At 44.1% G+C, this 20,322-nt stretch overlaps 1 protein-coding gene across 9 annotated transcripts in view; it reads left to right on the forward strand.

Annotated features, from left to right (window-relative positions):
- The first annotated feature begins 3,414 nt into the window (after window positions 1–3,414).
- The window catches only part of LOC120883708 (olfactory receptor 11H7-like), a 63,071-nt gene continuing 46,163 nt past the window's right edge, over window positions 3,415–20,322 (forward strand). The window contains exon 1 of one of the 9 annotated variants that reach the window (XR_013424368.1): window positions 3,415–4,313. Coding sequence is in view for 1 of the 9 variants with exons in the window: in XM_078018175.1 (XP_077874301.1) it covers window positions 5,193–5,292 (100 nt within the window). In the remaining 8 variants the exon portion in view is untranslated. Of the gene's footprint in view, window positions 5,293–17,431; window positions 19,023–20,322 lie in introns of those variants that run through there. The other 8 variants (XR_005725896.2, XR_013424364.1, XR_013424367.1 and 5 more) reach the window with 8 other exon arrangements.

Consider the following 20,322-nt stretch of genomic DNA (forward strand, 5'->3'; position numbering starts at 1 on the left):
ATACAAGATGAATGTGTCAGAACATGAAATGCTTCTCAGTGCAGTGGAGCCATCTCTAATAGGAAACGGCATGCCTGAACAGAGCGTCCGGGGCTGAAGGAGGCCAAGGCCAGGAGACAGTGATGTGTAGGGAGAGGAGTGAGATAAAAGAACAGCCTGGACCGGCTCAGTTGTGTTAGTCAGCTTTTCATCGCTGTGAAAATATCAAATACCAAATATCAATACCAAGATATCTGACAAGAACAACGTAGAGGAAGAATTTTGCTCTTGGTTTCAGAGGTTGTGTCCATGGTGCGTCAACCCCATTGTTCTGGGCCCAAGGTGAAGCAGAACATCATGGTGGAAGGGAATGGAGGAGGAGGGCTGATCCATTCATGGCAGCCAGAAACTGGGGCTTGGGGTGGGAAATGGACCACAGGGCAGATGACCACCTCCAGGTCCCAATGACCAATCTTCTCTAGCCACTCCCCCCCACCTGCCTACAGTTACCACCTAGTCCATCTAAACTAGGATGTTCCGAATAGGTTCCAGCTCTATGATCCAGTCATTTCACTTCTGAACATCCCTGCATGAACACAGAAGCTTTTGGGGGGACATCTCATATCCAGACCATAATATCAGTCATGCTCCATCTTGCCCGAACTTGGTCATACTATGATTTAAGTAGATGTAGTGTAGATTTGTGAATATCAGTACATTTAAAACAACTTTGTACTGTTTATCCTTCTGAAATAGTTCTTCATGCTTTGGGAAAATAGTACTTAACCAGAATGCATCTCAATGTCACATAAGAATAATTGTCCCAAACTGTCTTCTAGACTTTTGGGGGGATAGCAAGACCGAAGCTGCATATTATTGCCAGTGTGGTCAGTCGCAGGGTATTGAAATGTCAACATATTTCTATCATGATTGGTGAGTAGGTAAATAAATGGCTGCTTTCTGTTCCCCATTACACCCGCCAAGTTCCCTGCCAAAGCTGGGTCTATACTGACCAGTGGGTAACCTTGCCTTACCAGATATGAAATATTTTGGATATTACTCCTAAGATACCTGAGATTGCTACATAAAAGAGCTATAATTCTATAGTATACATTTAGACGTTTAAAAATACGGAGTTAAACTATTTGCTACAAGCCCATACACTTTTTAGTGACTGCTATGCGTAAGACTTCTAATAGATTGACATTATGCAGGTGAGGGCCGTGCACCCGCACCTGGACATACTTTACCCCACAGAAGCTGAGATGGTTGTATGCCTCAGTCTCCCTTACTGCAGTGAGGAGAAACAGGAAGAGGAAAGACAATGTGAATATAACCATGGTAGCCAAGCCCAAATGAGCTCTCTTCCTTGCTCTCTCAGGGCACCAAGATTGCTGTGGGCCATAAGCAGGCAGCATGGAGAGTGTAGCGTGTGGCAGGTGCTTCTCTAATATGGAGGTCCAGAGCTTCTGAATAGCCTCTTGAGGCCACTGCAGCAGATGACTAAGCCATTCATGGAGTGAACCCACGGAAGAGGTCACTGGCCCTGATTTCTCTGGATCTGGTGGATGACCGGAAGCTTTGGAGGTCAGTGGATGTGGGTCAGGGGCTGAGTGGTGCATGGCAGAGTGTATAGGTGGTGCCGTTTGATTGGCTGGCAGGACTTAGGGAGAGCCTCCTCGTGCCTGGGTATTTGGGGACAAGACTCTTTGCAAGTTCTGACATCTTTGCAGTTAAAGCTCTCTCCGGTCCTGAATTATTTATTGACCCTGAAATGCACAAGTTATCCTTGGATGAAATTTACTCAGTTTGAAATGTTATAAAATTAAGGCAGAAGATGGAAAGAATAAAAGAAGGCAAAGAACAACAATGCTTATGCTTTTGAGTTTTCCTTGTTATTAACCCTTGGAGAGCTGCTTTGCTCCTCTGTGGGCCATCTCAGTGGCTCTTAGAGGGCACACTCTCCCTGTGGAGTGCATGACCCTGCAAATCCACACAGTGAGAGGCTTGTTCTCCAGGGATGAAGGGGCCTCGAGTTTCAGGTTGCCTCACCACTGGGATGACGTGAAAGGGTAAAGTTTCTAAGCTGGAAAGCTTGAATTAAAATGTAAAAGATTAGGTATTATGAAGTTCCTCTGTTACACCCAGATTCCTGAGATAGTTAAGACAACTGGCCATTTAGCCTAGGGCCCTGTGCAGTTTGTCACAGGGCCCGAACCAATCAGTTTGAATGTGTACCCTGCTTAGGAATGACCAATCACCCCCACCCGACCTGTTCCCGCCAATGAATGTGCCAATCACGTCTCAGAGTTGTTGTTCAATTTTCCTGCGCCTCATGATGATTTGTTCTGATGTATGCAAAGCCCACCGCCCTCTCCAGAAAGTGTACTTAAGCTCTGCTTGATCTCTGCTCTGGGCTCCGGGCTGCTCTCCCTTCTTGAGTGAGCACAGAGCCCCAGCGCGCTGGAATGGATCCCCAATAAATCCCCTTTTGCCAATTGCATGGAGCCAGTCTCTTGTGTGGTCTCTTTCTCTGACGCTCCACCGGACCCTAACAGACGAACTTGACCTCCCCTCTGCTCTTGCTGTGAACATGGGTTTATGTCATACATGTCAACATCCAGGTGCCTGAAGGAAGGAGCACTCTCCATGTTCCTGCTGTGCACCGGGAGGGGTTTGGAGTGGGTGGCAGGGAGATGGGTTTGAACAAAGCTGGACATATAGAGACATTTTAAGTCATCTTCACCCCGAAGGCCATACAGGGACTTTGGTGGCCCTTTCTCCTCCTTTGCACTCTAACTTCTCCCCAGACATTCCTGTTAACCACTTGTGTCCATTCTCATAGACCTGAATTGAAATTTAATTTCAGGCTAAAATAATGTTCAACTGTTGAGGGACCAGCATTGGAATTTCAGAAGATAATTTGTTAGAAGTTCAATGAATAAACAAGCCACATAATGTAAGAAAAACAAAAAAGAAGAAAAAAGAAAAAGAAGTTAACTTATCAGAAAGTTAATTTATCAGAGATTCCTTATCATGTGCTGGCATTTTGAAACGCTAACTTATCAAAGAATCTAAGGTTGAAAAAGATATTGGAAATTATCCAAGACATGAGTCAGCAAATTGGGCCAAATGCAGCTTAACACCATTTTGGGGAAATGAAATATTGGAATACAATGTCCATTCACTTACATTTTATTTATGGCTGCCTTTGCCCTACAGAGACCATATGGCTAGCAAAGCTGAGATTATTATTTACTCCTTTTCAAACTTCCTTAACACTTGATCCAGCCTAACCCCAGGTGCCTCTCCTGCAAGTGACTGTGCAGCTCCTGAACACCTTCTGTGACAGAGAGCTCCTTTCCAATACTCACTAACCCTTTAATTCTAGAAGGTTCTTTCTTATGTTAAGCTGCATCTGCTTTCTTATGTTTATTTTTTTTATTATTATTTTATTGGAAAACTAAAAAGTCAGATCCCAGAGAGTTAATTTCTAATGGCCGGATTAGGAATACCTTTACCGACTGGAGAAAGAGATGTGGTGAGAAGAAAGAGAAGTAATGCCTCTTGAGCTACATGACATAGGGAATGGCCTCTGTTCTTCCCATTTCCCTCAGAGTTCTGAAAATTGGGGGATTCATCTTTGTTCTAGGTTTAGCTTTTGGGGTAGAATGTTCCCTTTCCAGCCTTTTGAAGTGGTCAGCTCATAATATCACTGTCTGCAATCCCCACATGGAGAGTAAGTTTCTTATTTCTCTCCCAGAAAAAGATAAATAATTATGCAAGAGTCCGAGATTTTGTAAACTCAGAACTTCACTTGGATTCAACTCCCTTTAGTTGAACTTAGCAGCTTGAAAATAACCATTTGGTTTGGCTCACAATTCAGTAGGTCACTCGTTTGGGACTCCTCGTGTGGACATAATCAGTTGTCCCCTGGGCTGGAACGACAAAATGACACACTTCCACCGTGGTCAGCCCTTGCTGTCAGCTGGGAGCTCATCTGGATTGCTGACAGGGGACACCCACACTTGGCCTCTCCGGCACCAGAGCCTCAGGGACTTTGGACTCCTTCCGTGTTGACTCAGGATTCTAAGAGCAAGTGTTCCAGAACGTGGCAGGAGCATTCCCTGTCAGTTGGAGCAGTCTCAAGCCCACCCAGTTCAAGATGGCAGGGACTGGACCCCACCTTCTGATGGAGGAATGGCAAGTCACATTGTAGAAGAGGAGGTGAGATGGGCCATGACTGTTGCAACCCTTTTTGGAAAATACAGTCTGCCTCAGCTATTGCATTTCCTGCTTCTTCAGGAGCTGGACCACTCCCAAATGTAACCCAGGTGGGAAGAGCTGGAACATACACTTTCTCCACTTTCTATTCCTCAGTATCTCTCTTCTCAGTTGATTCTCATCCTCCCTCCCTCATTCCTATAATTCTATTTACATAAAACCCAGAAAAATCATAATGTTAACTGAGATACCTATTTAGGTGATAAAACTTTTAAGAAACACAAGATGGGCTGGTTGTGTATCTCAACAGTATGTGCATAAGGCCCCACGTTTCTACCCCACCACCTTAAAAAACAACAACAGCAACAAAAGTCAGACTGGAAGTTCTCTTATGATGGTCATTGAGGTGAGACAGAAGTGGTCCACTTCTACGTTCTGCTTCTTGACTTAGATGGTGGTCACGTGATGTTTGCTTTTGGTTCACTGAATTGTCCTTTCTGGTTGGTGCCCCTCTGCATAGTTGTTACATTTCAAAATAAGATAAGGTTTTAAAAATGTAATCCACTCTTGGGATGTATTCATGGAGGTACAAGATCCAGGGCAATGTGAGAACCCTACAGTGTACTACTGATCAGTCTATGGCCAAAGATTGTTCAGTTCTGGGTTGTTCCTCAATTCTGGGAATTTGAGAGGGAAAAACTGACAAATTAATGAATGAAGAACGAACCAGCTAATGAAGAAAAGACATCTAGCTTAGAAAGAACTAGAGACACTGTGACCACATCTTCAGAAACATGGAGGGTTGTCTTGGGAAGACAGACTGGATTGGTTCTGTATTAACATCTGTGCGCAGAGTGGGACCGACATCGTGATTCTCATCCTTCTTGCATAATAATGATCTGGCATATGCTGGATTACCTCTGACATCAATGTGGTCTTGGACATCAAGGACAGTGCCATTTGGTTTCACCGTACTTGATAATTAATTTATGACTTTGTACAATTATTTTCTTTGTTGCGTGTTGCTCAACACAAAGAAAACAGCTTTGTTTTCCTGGTATTTATATCGTGGTTGGATGACAACAGACAGTAAGTAATCATTTTCTGGAAGGCTTTTTGGAAAATTTCCAGAAGGCTGTGAGGACCCAGTTTCTCCTCTATAGGAAAACATCTACTCTAAGAAGGCCATCTGGCCCCAGACCTCTGGAGAGAATGGCCTTGGCAGTCTTGCACAGACCCTGATACAGTGCCACCCACCACCCACTTGGTCTTCTTTTCATCTCTTTTTCAAGACCAAGCTGATTCATAGAGTTTTTGAGTAGTTGCTTCGAGGGAAAAAACCTTTTAATGCAAAATATATAAACCCATGAATCATACTTAAATTTTCTAACCTGTACCAGCAGTTCCAGTATTTGGCAAGCTGTTTAAACGGATCAGATAAGAGCCTGTAGGGGAAAAGTTGGTTTCTTATTCTTCATTTGTTTATGACTAAGCTGTTTTGTAACTGGATACAATCAGATCTATATAAAGGGAGAACTTGGCAAAGAGAAATGAAATTTGCAATACTATACTTTATGAAGGTATCAAGCAACTGTGCATGCATGTAGCTATCAAATTTACATAACCCACCCTACGAGGGGTCGCAGGACTTATGATCACCTCCATCTTCTATCCCCTGGCCCTGGGACCGCACCATGGCTGGGGGCGCGGTATGCTCTGTTGGCCTCCCACTTCTGCCTCATTTCCATCCGGCAGCACAGCTCACCTCACAATCCCGGGCTAGTCCTGGTGTTCAGACAATCTAGGTGGCATGTGGAAGATGAAGTCTGGAAGCCTCCCATGCCTCATATTTAATTATTTCTATCCTAGAGTTTAAGAGCCATTTTCTTATGCTATAAATGCACCCAAACATTATTTGCATCAAAATCACTGCAGGTGTTTGTTAAAACACAGCTTCCTGAGCCAGTCCCTGAAGACTCTGATTTAGGAGTGTGGGGTGGGGCCCAGGACGGTCCCATCAGGATGGTCCCATCAGCTGCTCATCACACTTAGCGAAGCATCCTGCTGATCCAGCCCTCCACCTACTCCACCTACTCTCCCTTCCCTGTGGCCCTCTTCCCCAGGTGCTACTGTCTTCTGGGCTACGCCCTGATTGTTTTAGACAAAGAGAGGGAAGGAGAGAGAGAGAGAGAGAGAGAGAGAGAGAGAGAGAACCCTGAGGGGCAAAACCATACACTTCCTCCTCTTTTGCTTTCATTGGGTTGAGCATAAACCTGACTTCTTAGCCTGAAGGGCCTCTGGCCAGGGGCAGAACTAGGCCCAAAGGAGCAGTTTATCCACGAGCCCATCTCTTTCTCATCTCTCCAAGTCTCTTGCTAGTGGCCTTGGTGGCCCCTGGATAATGACCTGGAAATTAAGACGGTCATTTCAGGTGTGATACCAGGCAATAAGAGGAGGCAGAGCTCTCATGACCCACACAATAGTTTCTTCCACTTTTCTGTGTTGAAGGGAGAATTAGGATCATCCTAACAGAAATCTCAGAGGTCTTCAGAGCTGAGCTTCTCAGACATTTATGTGCCTATGAATGCGGGGAGGGTCTCATTAAAATGCAGAGTCTGATTCAGAGGTCTATCTGCGTGGGGCTGAGGTTCAGTTTCTAATAAGCCTCGGGGGTGGGGGGTTCCATGCTGCTGTTGTGGAGTGATAAGGAGAGTGACTGGATACCAGAGTCTCATTGGAAGAGCGCGTCATGTTCATAGGGAAGCCATGGTCTAAATGAACTTTCAAATAAGTGTGAGTGGTCAATTTTGTGAGTTTTGGAACTGATGTTTGCCCATAAATGAGGCAAATAAAGGAAGTCAGAGGACCCAGAAACATGAGATAAAGAGAAGCAGGATGAAGTGGGGGTAAGGAGGGCTTTTTACCAGCTCCTTTTAAAGGGCATAGGATGGGCTAAGGGCACCGCTCTTCTAGATAGCTCCCCACTTCCACCCAAGTGCAGGGATAAAAGACTTAGCAAATGAAAAATAAAGTACCCTATTAAGTTCAGATAAGCAATAAATACTTTTTAGGACAAATATGCATCCATCTATTCTAGCCTCTATTACACTTTATTAAACAAAAATCACTCTTCCTTGTGCTTCCCCATCCGCTTCCTAGAGACTCTGGCCTAGTTCACCTTTGAACCCTCAGAGATTGGGCATGAATGCACTGGATTATTTTGTTGAATTATTAATGCCTAATTCCTGTCCCTCTACTCCCCTGTCCCTCTACTCTCCTGCTGTGTCATCCTTAGAGGAAAAAAGGATAATAAAACACCATGTCCTTGAAATGTCCCCTTCCATTCCCAAGAACCTAGTCAAGTTAAGGGAACAATGAAAGCAGGGCTTGGATGGAATGCTCAGATAAATATTGTCTCAGAGGACACCGGCTTTCTCTCATGCGTCCTGGGAATTAGAGCAAAATTCCTTGGGATGCTGGTCCTATAATGGAACAAAGCAAGCTAAGCTAGTGCTGTCACTCCTTCCGTAGCCTAACTTATAAAACCCCTTTCCCTGGGGTAATTAGGGCAGAAGTGAAAGCATCGTGGGGAGCATAAGTGCCACTTATCCAGCCAGCTACCGCTGGACAGGATGTCATGAGGGACAGAAATGCTATTATCTGGCAAAGCCCTCTGAGGGACAGAGGGGCTGTCTGGTCAGCCTGTTGGCCACTGGACTTTCTGGAGCACCGTCATGAAAGATGGAGGCACTACTTGGGAAGCTCAGGGAGGGGTGAAGGTGCTGGCTGTCCAGCCTGGACCTTCCCCATGAGAATTTGTAAATTAACCTCATGTCTTACCTGCTGGCTCTGAGCTCTTCAGTCCCCCACAATCTCTCCCACCGCCCTAGCACAACAGGGCCATGGACAGTACACTTGTTCCAGGTTGGAGGTCATCCTGAGGTCCCATGGAAAGCCCAAGTGCTCTGACCTGAACTCCCAAAGGAGAGCAGGTGTGTGAGTCGGGTTTCAGGGGAAGTCCTGAAGACAAGCTGAAACGATGTTCCAAAATGGATCTTCAGGGCCGGAAGGAGCCAGCTGTGAGAATCTTCTCCGTGGCTGAGAAGAAGAGCCAGGAACGATGAGATTTGCATGGCAGGTTTAGGCAGACGGAGTGAGAGGGGTGAGGTGTGAAACCTTGCCGCAGTCTGGCTGGGCACAAGATCCCGAGCCACTCACAGCCTTGTAGACTCAAACAGCAATTCTTTATTCCCGAACTCACACCGGCCTCTACACATGTTCTGGGGAAATCCAAGTTCTGCCAGCAAAATTCACGTACTCCACCAGGCTTTGAATCCCAAATACCTTCTGAATTCCACGAGAACTCAACGGGAACTCAGGCAGCAGGATACGCCCTATTCCCAGAAGGAATAACATTAAACCTGGAAATGCCCTAAACCCAAATTGTCCTAAACCAGGATTGCCCTAAACCCAAGGAGCGGGATACTTCCTAAAACCTGCAGGATACACCCTAAACCTGGATCCACCCTGGTCCTTGAGCAGGGTCACCTTTCTCAAACATACATGCAATGTCACAGCGAATGTCCAAGGCAAGTCCATTTCCACGAGTCCTTCCTCTAAGCAACATGGGGTACGCTGGCAAGGAAATTTCGATGCATCATTCCTACTTGGCAATGGCCCTCAGCAAAACCTGATGGGGGCCACAGCCATGATTTTGATTTTTTTCTCCCTCCATGTGGAGGAAAGAGGCACTAGACAGGTTTGTGGAGACGTTGTTTGGGGGCTTGGAGAAGCAGGATCATCTCTATGTTCTTCTGTAGTCTCTAAGCTTTGTGGGGCCGCCAAAAGACTTGTGCAGAAGAAAGGGTTGGGAAGAAGACTGGATTTCTCAGCTAGAGAGAACTAGGGAGAAAGAGATTTGCTTTGAAACAGAAAATCTCTTCAGTATTTTTCTTAGTCCATTCAGGGTGCTATTTTAAAATACCATAAACTGGGTAGCCATCAACAATGGAAATTTATTTCTCACAGATCTGGAGGATGGGAGGTCCAAGATCAAGGTGCCAGCAGACTAGGTATTTGGCGAAGACCCTCTTCCTCCCAGACAGCTGTCTTTTTGCTCCAACCTCACATGGTTAAAAGGACTACCAATAAGGTCACGAATCTCATTCATATGGGATCTGCCCACATGATCCTATCATCTCGGTGGACCCCACCTCCTCCTCACACTATCACCTCAATGTTAGGATTTCAGCAAATGAACTTTAGAGGGACACAAACCTTCACACCAGAGAAGTATCCATATATGTAAAGAGTAAATAAGTGGACATAGATATTTCTTTCTTTGGAGTTATTTTAATAAGAGCCAAGGAAAACATCACTGATTGACCCAAGATAAAGTTCTAATAATCTTTTGAAAGTTCCTTCACCCTCATGAAGATGAAATGAGTCAATGCATTTGACATTTTGCTGACACAGAGTTTGGCTGCGGCTGAGCCTTGTTTTTCCTTGACCTGTTTGTTTATGGCAGTATTGGGACTGAACCCAGGGCCTCAGCTCTGTTATCATTTGCCTTGGACTTCTTTGTTTAAGGCATAAAAATGGATGAGGGCCTTTGGCCACATTTACAGTAAGGATAGGTTATCAGGAAATGATATGCTTATCGGTGCTCTTCTTGGCCTATCATTGTTGGTTTTAAAGCAATCAGTAAGACAATGAATTTAAACATGATAACAGTCATGAAGACAGTATTTTAAAAACCCTTGGATTGCTTTTGCCTTTTGGTAACTCTTATTTCCCCCTCATGGGGGAATTGCTTTCTGGAGAAATTGAGCCAGAGAGAGTGTTTTGTGATTGATGCATGCTTCTGCATTTCAGAGGCCAGAGCCACCAGTGTGGGTCCCTGTGTAGCACCAAGCAAAAAGGCTGCACTTGGTAAATGCATGTGAACTGCCTGGTGACAATCCTGATGTTGTGTGTGCCTGAGGGCTCCGCGTCATCCAGGAGTCTCGGAGAACATGCTGTGAGTTGTCCTCTCACAGATTTATCTGGGATTTCTTACTGCACCTACCCCCATTGGAGGGACGGAGGCAGAAATTGGAGCCCAAATTTGAGAGCAAGTTTCTGTTGAAAGTTTTGGACCGAGTCATTGACATTCAAAGAAGAACCCAAACAGAGCTTTTCCGACACTTCTGTGCATTGCACTCTGGAAAAGATGCTGATCAATGCTCTGAACTCTGTGTCTTTTTTCAACTCAGTTCAACAATTCTAAAGACCTAATATGAGAGAAACTCAGGGCTGGGCACTGTAGGTGTTTAGATAACAAAAGACCTCTAGATTTCAAGGAGGTGACAACCCAGGGGATAGGCCTCAGGGGCTTCTTTTATTTCTCCCATTCTTCCCATCTATCATATCTCCGGCATCAAATCTGTGACCAATTGGAGTTCAAACATTTACCCTGAATCTGTCTACTGCTCTCTTTCTACAGTACCACCATCCTGGCCTCAAACACAGACTTCTCTTGCCTGGCCTTTGGCAATGATGGCTGATGGACTCCTGAGTTCCAGTCTTTGCTCCTATAGGAAACTGAACAATAGTCCCCCAAGATCTCAGGTGCTATTCTCTGGAAACTGTAATTGTTAGCTTATTTGGAAAAAGGGTCTTTGAGGCCAGGAGATTATCCTGGATTATCTAGGGAGGTCCTAAAATCCATCATAAGTGCTCTTACAAAAGAGAAGCAGAGGAGAGGACACAGAGGAGAGGAGAGGGCAACGAGATGGCTGAGGCAGAGACTGGAGTGGGGTAGCCACAAGCCAAGGAATGTCAGCAGCCTCCAGAGCTGGAAGAGACAAGGAACAGCGTCTCCCCCATAGCCTCAGAAGGGAATTCAACCCAGCCAGCACCTAAATTTTGGCTCAGAAATAAAGATTTCCTTCTTCTGGTCTCCAGAACCATGAGAGAATAAATTCCTCTGTTTTAGGCCATCAAGTTTATGATAATTGGTTACAGCAACCTATGCCAGTCTTGGGAGGAAGAAAAGGCCAGTAAAACACCATATCCTTCAGGCACAGTGGTGCATCCCTATAATCCCAGTGGCTTGGGAGGCTGAAGCAGGAGGCTCATGAGTTCAAAGCCAGCCTCAGCAATTTAGTGAGACCCTAAGCAACTCAGTGAGACCCTGTCTCTAAATAAGATATTTTAAAAAGCACAGGGGATGTGGCTCAGTGGTTAAGTGCCCTTGGGTTCAATCCCCAGTTCCAAAACAAGCAAAAAGCCAAAAAACACTATGTACCTGAAATATCCCTTTCCCTCTCAAGAACCTAGCCAAGACAGGGAACAATGAAAACGGAACAGACTAGAATGTCCAGATAAGTATTATCTTGAAAGATACTGAGTCTCTCCCTCCCTCTTGAAATTAGGGCAAACTGATATTAATTGTGGAAACTGCTCTCTTACAAATACACCAAGACAGGTGTTTCTTGGGGTGCTGTGCAGACAATAGAACAAAGAGGTCACCCCTCAGGTAGCCTAACCTATAAGTCTCCTCTCTCTGTGACAACTGGTGTGGAACAGAGCTCTGTGGGGAAGATAAGTGCTACTCATCCATCCGGCCACCACTGGACTTTCTGGTGAGGCACTGGGAGAGATGGAGGTGGTACCTGTCTAATCTTCCACCCCGGGATCTTCCCCATAAACAGGTTTCAACAAACCTTATATCTCACATGCTGTCTCCAGCAGCCTATCCCTCTGCCCTAGCACAGCTGGGCCATCGACCTGACACACCTCCAGGGCACTAAAACAGCTCCTCAATCCACTCTCTACACAGAACCAGAGTGGACTTTCAAGGGCGAAAACCAGACCATACCATTCTCTTGCATAAGGCTTACTCATGATTATTACCACAATTTAAATAAGTCCAAAGTTTCAGAGAGGTATTTGTTGAATGACTGGGAAATTTGAATATGGGTCGGATATTAGAGGATGTTGTGGAATTATTGTTGATTTTCTCAAGTGGTGATCTGATTGTACTTAACTAGAAGCAGTTCCCGGTTGTTGGGAGATGCATGTTGCAGTGTTTTGAGGTAAAGTGTCCTAATGTGTGACACTTACTTTCAAGCAGTTCATGATTAAAGTTCATGTGTGTATTTTTTGGAGTGGCCTTATCTGATGGCCCCCACTCAGAGTCTCAGGTCTTGGCTGAGGCTGCTGTCATCAGACTTTCCCAGGGCTGGAAGGGCCCTTGCAAGGTGGCCTACTCCTGTCACTGGCCAGTTGCTGCTGGCAGTTTGTTCCTGGCTGTGGGTTTGCCTGACCTCAAAGCAAGCTGCAGTGCCCTTGTGACCCACTGTTAGAAGCCATGCTCCAACCCTTCTGTTTGATTCTCCTGTTCACACAAGCCAGCCTCAAGGTGTCTGGAAGAGACCTACACATGGGTATGAACACCAGAAGGTTAGGATCACTGGACCCATACTGGATGCTGGTTACCATATTGGAAAAAAAAAAAAAAACATCAAACCAAAGCAAATCATAACCCAACATGTAACTCTAGCTTATAAAGTCCTGCACAATCTGGGTCCTCTGCCACACCTTTTTAGATAAATCTTCTTGTTCACTCTGTTTAACCACACTGATCTTCTTTTGGCTCCTTGAACTTCCAATTGTATTTGGGCATTAGGGCCTTGAACCACCTGTCACGTGGGCTGTTCCACCTCCTTATTATATGGCAGAAGTCAGACTAATATCAGCGCACCTGTCATCCCCCAGACAGGCCCTCCCTTGCTACAGATTCTAAAGTAGCTATTAGTTCCTGGCTGTGACTCTGCACCTTTAACTTTCTATGCATAGCAGTTCTTACCATGTGATAGGTTTCTTATTAGTTTGTCAGTTTGTTTACTTTATCTTTCCCACTTAAATTCTATAAAAATGCTTCTGTATTGATCATCTTTGAATCCTTGGTGCTGAAAACAGTTCCTGGCACAAATTGGCACTCCGTGACTATCTGGTGAATGACCACAGAGAGGAGAAATAAGGTTCCAGCAGTGGTTACAAAGGCTAAACCAAGAGTAGCATTAAGGTGCCATCGGAGCACAGAAGAGGACTTTTCCAGCTTCATAACTGGGATGCTCGATCAGGTATTTGCTTCCTAGAGCGGTCCTATGAACTGATCAAAGGACTGTCCTAACGTGCCCAGTGACTTAGTCTGACAGAGCCTAAGGATGCCAGCCTTCCTGCCAGCACATCTGGAACCTGGGGCAAGCGTCCTTCTCCAGCCTGTCTGTGCAGCCACAGCTTGTGTAGGGTGTCCCTGGGCTCTTCATGGACTCTAGTTCACAGAGGCTTGTGGTCTGGCTGGATCCTTCAGGGATCTAGAAGAGATCTCTGAAGAGAAAAGGGATCTCTGAAGAGAAAAGAGGTTCTTGCTTGCTTAAAGGGGTCTGCAGTGGACAGAACTGGCCTCACCTGTGAACTTTTGAGAACTGAAGAACTGTAGAACTCATTCATCCGAATCTGCATTTGAACTTGATCCCCAGCCAATTCATGTGAGCATTACAGTGTGAAAAGCGCTGACTTAAAACATATTGTGGAGCTGCCCTCATCAGAGGCAGGGGAGCTGAGGTATTTATACTTCTCCATTTGCCAGCGACTGGTTAGGCTGCCCCAGGGGGAGTGAATTCTTTTCAGGAACATCTGGTTGGCCCAGTGCAGTGGGGAGGTGGATTCTGGCCGCCTGGGGGTAGTCCTCCAACAGAGAGGCAGATGCTGTTAGGAGGAAGGCACAGGACTTGGGGGAAGGAAAAGGAACAGAAAGTGTGTGGGCAGAGCCTGGACCCACAGCCACACTCAGCACTGGATCTGATTTCATCCTGATTTACCCACCACTGCTCGCAGCAACCGACTCTGAGAGGAAGTGGAAACACTTAAAATAAAATATTCTTCCAGGCTGCCAGACTTCAAACAAGTGTGAGCAGGTTGGAGGAACAGGGAGAGACAATCTTAGCCAAGCTAATTTAGTTCTCAAAAAAAAAAAAAAAAAAAAAGTTGTTGTTAAAAGCAGCTTTTTTAAAAAACAAAGATGGAAATAAAATTACATACCATACAATTCACCCCCTTTAAATTGTACGACTGAGTGATTTTGGTGTATATGCAAAGTTGTGTGATCATCTCTACTATAGAACTGGAATATTTTCATGACTCCCCAAAGAACCCCAAGTCTTTTAGAAGTTATTGCCCATTCATCCCTTTTCTCTAAACCCTGGCAATATGTAATTTTTGTGTCTCTGCAGATTTTCCTATTCTGGATATTTTGTTTGAAATAAATCATATAATATATGTCCCTTGTTTCTGGCTTCTTTTACTTAGTATAATGATTTCAGGGTTTATCTGTATTGTAGAATGTGTCAGATGTGTCAGAAATTCATCTTCAGGTTTTTTTTTTTTTTTTTGGTGGTGGTGGGGGGCGGTGGTACTGGGGATTGAATACCCAGGGTACTGTCTCTACAATGAAGCTACTTTCATCCTTATCCCTTTAAAAAGAAAATTTCCCCAGGCTAACCTTGAACTTGTGTTCTTCCTGCCTCAGCCCCTTGAGTAGCTGGGATCACAGGTGTGCAGCACTGCTCCCAACACTCCATTTACAATTGATTTTACCTTGGCACCTTTGTCAATACCCAATTGACCATATTTGCATGAGTCTTTTTCTGGACTCTATTGTGTTTCATTGATCTATAGGTCGAGCATTCTGCCTACACCATGCTGTGTTAATGAAACATTGACTCTAAAAAAACCAGAAGTTTTTTTAGAGTCAGTTTAAATCTAGTAGTGTTACTCTCCGATCCTGTTTTCCTTTTCCAAAGTTATTTTGAGTATTCTGGGTGCTTTGTTTTCTTATATGAATTTTGGAATCAGCTTGTCAGTTTCTATTTTAAAAATAAAGAGGAGGGTTGCTGGGGTTTTGATGGCAGTTGCATTGAATTTAGAGCTCCATTTAGGGAGAATTGAGATTTTGACAATATTGAGTTGTCTCATCTATGAACATGTCCATGAATGGAGAGTTTTGGGAAGGCTCATGGCTTTGCCCTCTTCCTACATGTTTCTTTCTCAGGTTTGGGTTGGTCTAAGCCAAACGCGGCAGTTCCCCTCTTCGTGCCATGCTTAGCTGGAAAGGGCGTGTGACAATTCTGGTCAGTGAGGCTGGAGGGAACATGGGTCCTAGCAGTTCTGGAAAGACACCTCAGCCTTAGGAAGTCACAGGGAGAGGGACCCCTTTCTTTCTCTGGGTATGGTACTGTCTAGATATGATTCCAGGAACTGTCTCCATTATCTTATGAAAAGAACCAGATGAGGGCAGAGAGCCAGCAAGCAGGGGATGAAGTAGCAGCAGGACAGCTTAGGAAGACCTTGTGCCTGGGTGACCTCCCTCAGTGTCCAGAGTAACCAGCCCTGGAGCCCCCAGGACGCTTTCTCGTTATGTGAGAAACAGACTGTCTGTGACTAATGAGTTCAGCCTACACTGAGGCTTTCTGTCTTATGGAAATCATCTTTCATACCTCCATTCCCATCACACAGTTTAACACATCCCTGAAATATCACAAGATACAGATTTTTTTTTACCCCAAGATTAATTTCTTTTTCCTACTCTTCTAAATTTTAAAACTTGACCTCAAATTTATAAATTCAATATATTAATTCAGTCATAAAAGTACAAACAGACCTGATGAATATCAAAGGTCACTTTTCCTCCAGTATCCCCACAAGCTAACCCAATCTGTGTAGCCTTCCAGATCTTTATCTATATATGAAAGAGACAATGTAAGTATGTTTTAAAAATGTAGCTTATTTACACATTTATAGGCACGGTGAATAGATATTTAAAATTCACAAAACCTTTTTAATATAAGAATTTTGTCATATTTGAAAGTGTTTCCTTTTATGGGAAAAATATTATATTGAGATACAGATTATCTATCTCAGAATCCAGTAGATAGTCTTGCAATAGCTTTCCAGTCACCTTTTTAAGAAGATAAAAATGTCTATCTGAAAGGAAATATACTGATGTCATTGAATCCCGGTCCACAGTAGCTGTAAAACACACACTTACTATTGATTATGTTAGTCTGATTTTTGTCTCTGGAACTAAAACACCTAACAAGCACAACTTAAAAGAGGAGGTGATTATTTTGATTCCTGGTTGGGGGGGTTCCGTCCGGTCCTGGTGGGTTGACTCCCTTGCTCTGGGCCTCAGATAAGGCAGAAAGAACTCATGATGGAAGGGCAGAGGCAGGCTGCTCAGCTCCTGGCAGTGAGGAAGGGGGTGTGGGAGACTGTGTTAGGAGCTGGGGAAAAATACTTTCCCAAGAATATGTCCCCAGTGACCTGCTTCCTTCAGCCACGCCTTACCTGTCCATAGCTACTTCCCAGTGATCCATTCAGATTTCCAATCCTTCAAATGGATTAATCCACCGATTAGGTCACAGCTCTCATAACCTAATTATTTTACCTCTGGACATCCCTGTGTTGTCTCACACATAAGATTTCAGGGGACACCTCATTTCTAAACCATAACAATGATATAGTTTCACTTTAGTCAGCCCCATTAGAATTGGTGACTATTTGTAATTTTTGTACACTTTCCTCAGTTACATTTTTCTTCCATTCATAAAGTCCAGGGCAGTCACTTTAAATAAAAGAAAAAAAAATATATATATATATACACACATATATATATATATATATATATATATATATATATACATATATATTTATATTTATAATTAAGTGTTTAACCCTCTGAGCCAATGTGAATGAAGGCTACCCAGAAGGGTTTTTTTTTTAAAATATTTTTTATTGGTTGTACATGGACACAGTACCTTTATTTATTTATTTATTTGTATGTAGTGCTGAGGATCAAACTCAGTGCCTCACATGTGCTAGGCAAGCACTGTACCACTGAGCTACAGCCCCAGCCCCTCCAGAGTTATTTTTAAAAACCAACTTGTTAAAATTTTTCAAATAAATAAACATTGAAAATTTCATACTTTCCCCCCAAACATCTACAATCCCAATCCCTGAATTACTTAATGTTAAATTAAAATTGCTATGCAATTTTCTTTGTCTTATGCAGTGTGTGTGTCTATGTATGTATGTAAAAATGGGGCCATGCATTTTTATAAAAATATCTACCAGAAGCATTTAGTATGCATTCAGTTATTTATTTATTTTTTTTTTATTGTTGGTCGTTCAAAACATTACACAGTTCTTAATACATCATCTTTCACAGTTTGATTCAAGTGGGTTATGAACTCCCAACTTTACCCCGTATACAGATTGCTGTTTCACATCAGTTACCCTTCCATTGCATTCAGTTATAAGGATTGAAAACTCACTTTAACCTGGCTTCAAAAAACAAGAAAATTAGTTGGTTCGCATAACTAGAAAGTCCAGAAGTAAGACAGATTTCAGCGTTAGCTTAATTTGGTGGCTCAGAAAGTTTTTTAAGGACCTGATTTCTCTTTATATCTCTTTTTGGCCTTCTAGAGCTTCTTTTCCATTCTAAATCTGCTTAGTTTTGTGGTGACAAAATGGCGGGTGATAACATCCAGGACCACGTGCTCCAGACCCAGAGGAGGAGTCCTGGATTTCCCTCGGATTGGCCCATCTTGACTTGTGCCTCTTAATGCCGAGTATGGATTGGCTTAGGCCTGGGTTAGATGCTTGTCCCTAAAACAAACACTTTAAGAGCAGGATCTTAAGTTGGGGGTGGAGATGGAATGGGTTCCAACACAATTACTGGACGTTCCCCAGTGGAAAGATGTTGAGGACGTCAATCACCTCAGACCACCCATCCCCAAGGAAAAGACAGAAGGTGTACATCACAGTGATCGTATTATATATTTTTTATTAAAAAATTATTTGAACAACTTCAAAGAGAAATGAAGGCTCTAAATATGACCCAAGGCTAGCATATAAGACTTGTGATGTAATTAGCAGTTTGAGGAATTTAAAGCAGACATATTGGCAAACAGGAAATAAGAATTTTCAGAATCAACTGCCTTTTCCTTGCCTCTGTTGTGAAATTTCAGTGGCTTCTACAGTAATTGGAGATTTTTTTTTTTTTTTTTTTTTTGTGGTGCTGGGGATGGAACCCAGGGCCTTGTTCATGCTAGGCAAGTGCTCTACCACTGAGCTACAATCCTAGCCCTTGATCAGAGATCTTTGAAGGCTAGTTCCTGCTGGTCAGAGATGGGGTGTGTTCCTGTAATCCCAGGTACTCAGGAGCTGAGGCTGGAGGATTGGAATTTGGAGGCTGGCCTGGGCAATTTAGGGAGACCCTGTCTCAAACTAAAAAACTAAAAAAGGCTGGGGGTATAGGGCACCCCTGGTTTCAATCCCTGGTACCATAAGAAAACAAAAACAAACAACCCTAAATGGGCCCAAAGCCCAGAGGAATGCAGGGCATGGGTGTCCCTTTACCAAGGGACCCTGCATGCAGAAGTGAAGCCCGGGGCTCTGATTCCTCCACTTCCTTTTTAGACAGAGGGTCTGAACTTTCTTTCAGGAAGTGGCCACCAGAGTCCCTGGCTTTCTTAGCCAACCAGCAGCTCGACACACAGCTGTATGTAGTGTGGCCCAGGCAGTAGGCACTGAGGAGGGGACACTTGGGTCGAAGGCTCAGGGTCCTGGGTGAAAGGGGTTCATTGCTGCTAGAGTTTGGGTTTTGGAAGTTTTGCCTGGGATTTCAAAGAGATTCCTGTCATTTTCCCACATATTTTTTCCTGGAAAAGAGAACTTGCACTGGCAGGAAAGACCTCCCCTGGTGAAGTAAGGTAAGAACATCTTGCGTCAGGCTGGGCACCTCGCGCCCACTTTGACTTCTGCTTGACATTGACTTTCAGCTCTGCATTTCCATAAACTTGACCTTGTCCCTTGGGAGTTAGACCACTATGGTGAAAAGCAATGGCCGGCACTTAGTGTCCTTAGGAGAGGTTTACTTACAAAAAGAACAGAATTGCCCCGGGTTGGACGAAGGCACTCTGATCTCAGTAGAAAATACAAGTGGGGGAGGAAATGAGGGCGGAAGTAGATGTTGGATGGTCTTGAAGGAACCGTTCTGTGTCTCTCCTGGAATGTCGTTGCCCTACAAGAATATAAACTTTGAAAAAAAAATTAAAAAAAAAAAGAATATAAACTTTGGGAGTGAGGCCTTCTCTTGTTCAGTGTTGCATCCACAGTGTCTAAAACAGTCGGAGATGCTCAGCACATGTGATGACTGAATGAGCCAGGGGCCAGCTCCTGGATGGACGAGTCTTTCATGTTTTTGAAGTCAGTGTCCTAAGGGAAGTCTTCTCTGACCATTCTAGGAAGATTAGAGTCCCTTTTCTGAGTTTTCATAGCACTTTAAAGAATATTTTGCCTTGTATCTGTACTCCCCGAGAGTCGGTGAACTCTGCAAATGTGATGATTCTGCCTCACTTTTTCCATTTACCCACCGGCACTTTGTGCTGTGCCCGATGCATAGTAGGTGCCCATTGAATAAAATCGTATTGCTGTGGCAGGGCTGTAACTATTTCTCGTCTTGAGGAATAGACTTATCAAGTGGATCAGACTATGATGAGGACCCCTTTGCTTCTTCCATGTTGGTGATGCATTAGCAAGTTCTTGCTCTTGGCCTTTTGTGGATTTTAAGGGAACAACCACCTTTCAATTTTCAGTTGTTATTCTAATTCTCTCTAAACTGCTTGAACCCACAAAATGTGCTGAGTGATCTCATGTCTTACGCTCTGGGATCATCAGCTGCCTCCTGATGTTAAGTAAAGAGGCACCTGAGTCCTCACAGCAAACCATCCGTAAGTCTTGGGCAGGGTTTGTTATTTCCATGAGCCTTCCTGAGACTCGACACTGCTCTGGGGCTATATGGATTTTGACAGCTTTGATCACACAAGCTGAAGCTCCCATTCTTGACCCGCTACTTATCTTTTACAAAAAAAAAAAAGGGTCCTCAGTCCACATACTCTTTGTTGGGGTCCAGGTGGGGATTAGTGTTGTCACCCTAATGACTACTCTGAAAGAGCAAATGACCTATGTGATTTCCAGTCCTGGATCATTCAGAAGTCATAGTCAATGTTT

This window comes from Ictidomys tridecemlineatus, chromosome 7 (genome assembly GCF_052094955.1).
Source record: "Ictidomys tridecemlineatus isolate mIctTri1 chromosome 7, mIctTri1.hap1, whole genome shotgun sequence".
NCBI classification, from domain to species: domain Eukaryota; kingdom Metazoa; phylum Chordata; class Mammalia; order Rodentia; family Sciuridae; genus Ictidomys; species Ictidomys tridecemlineatus.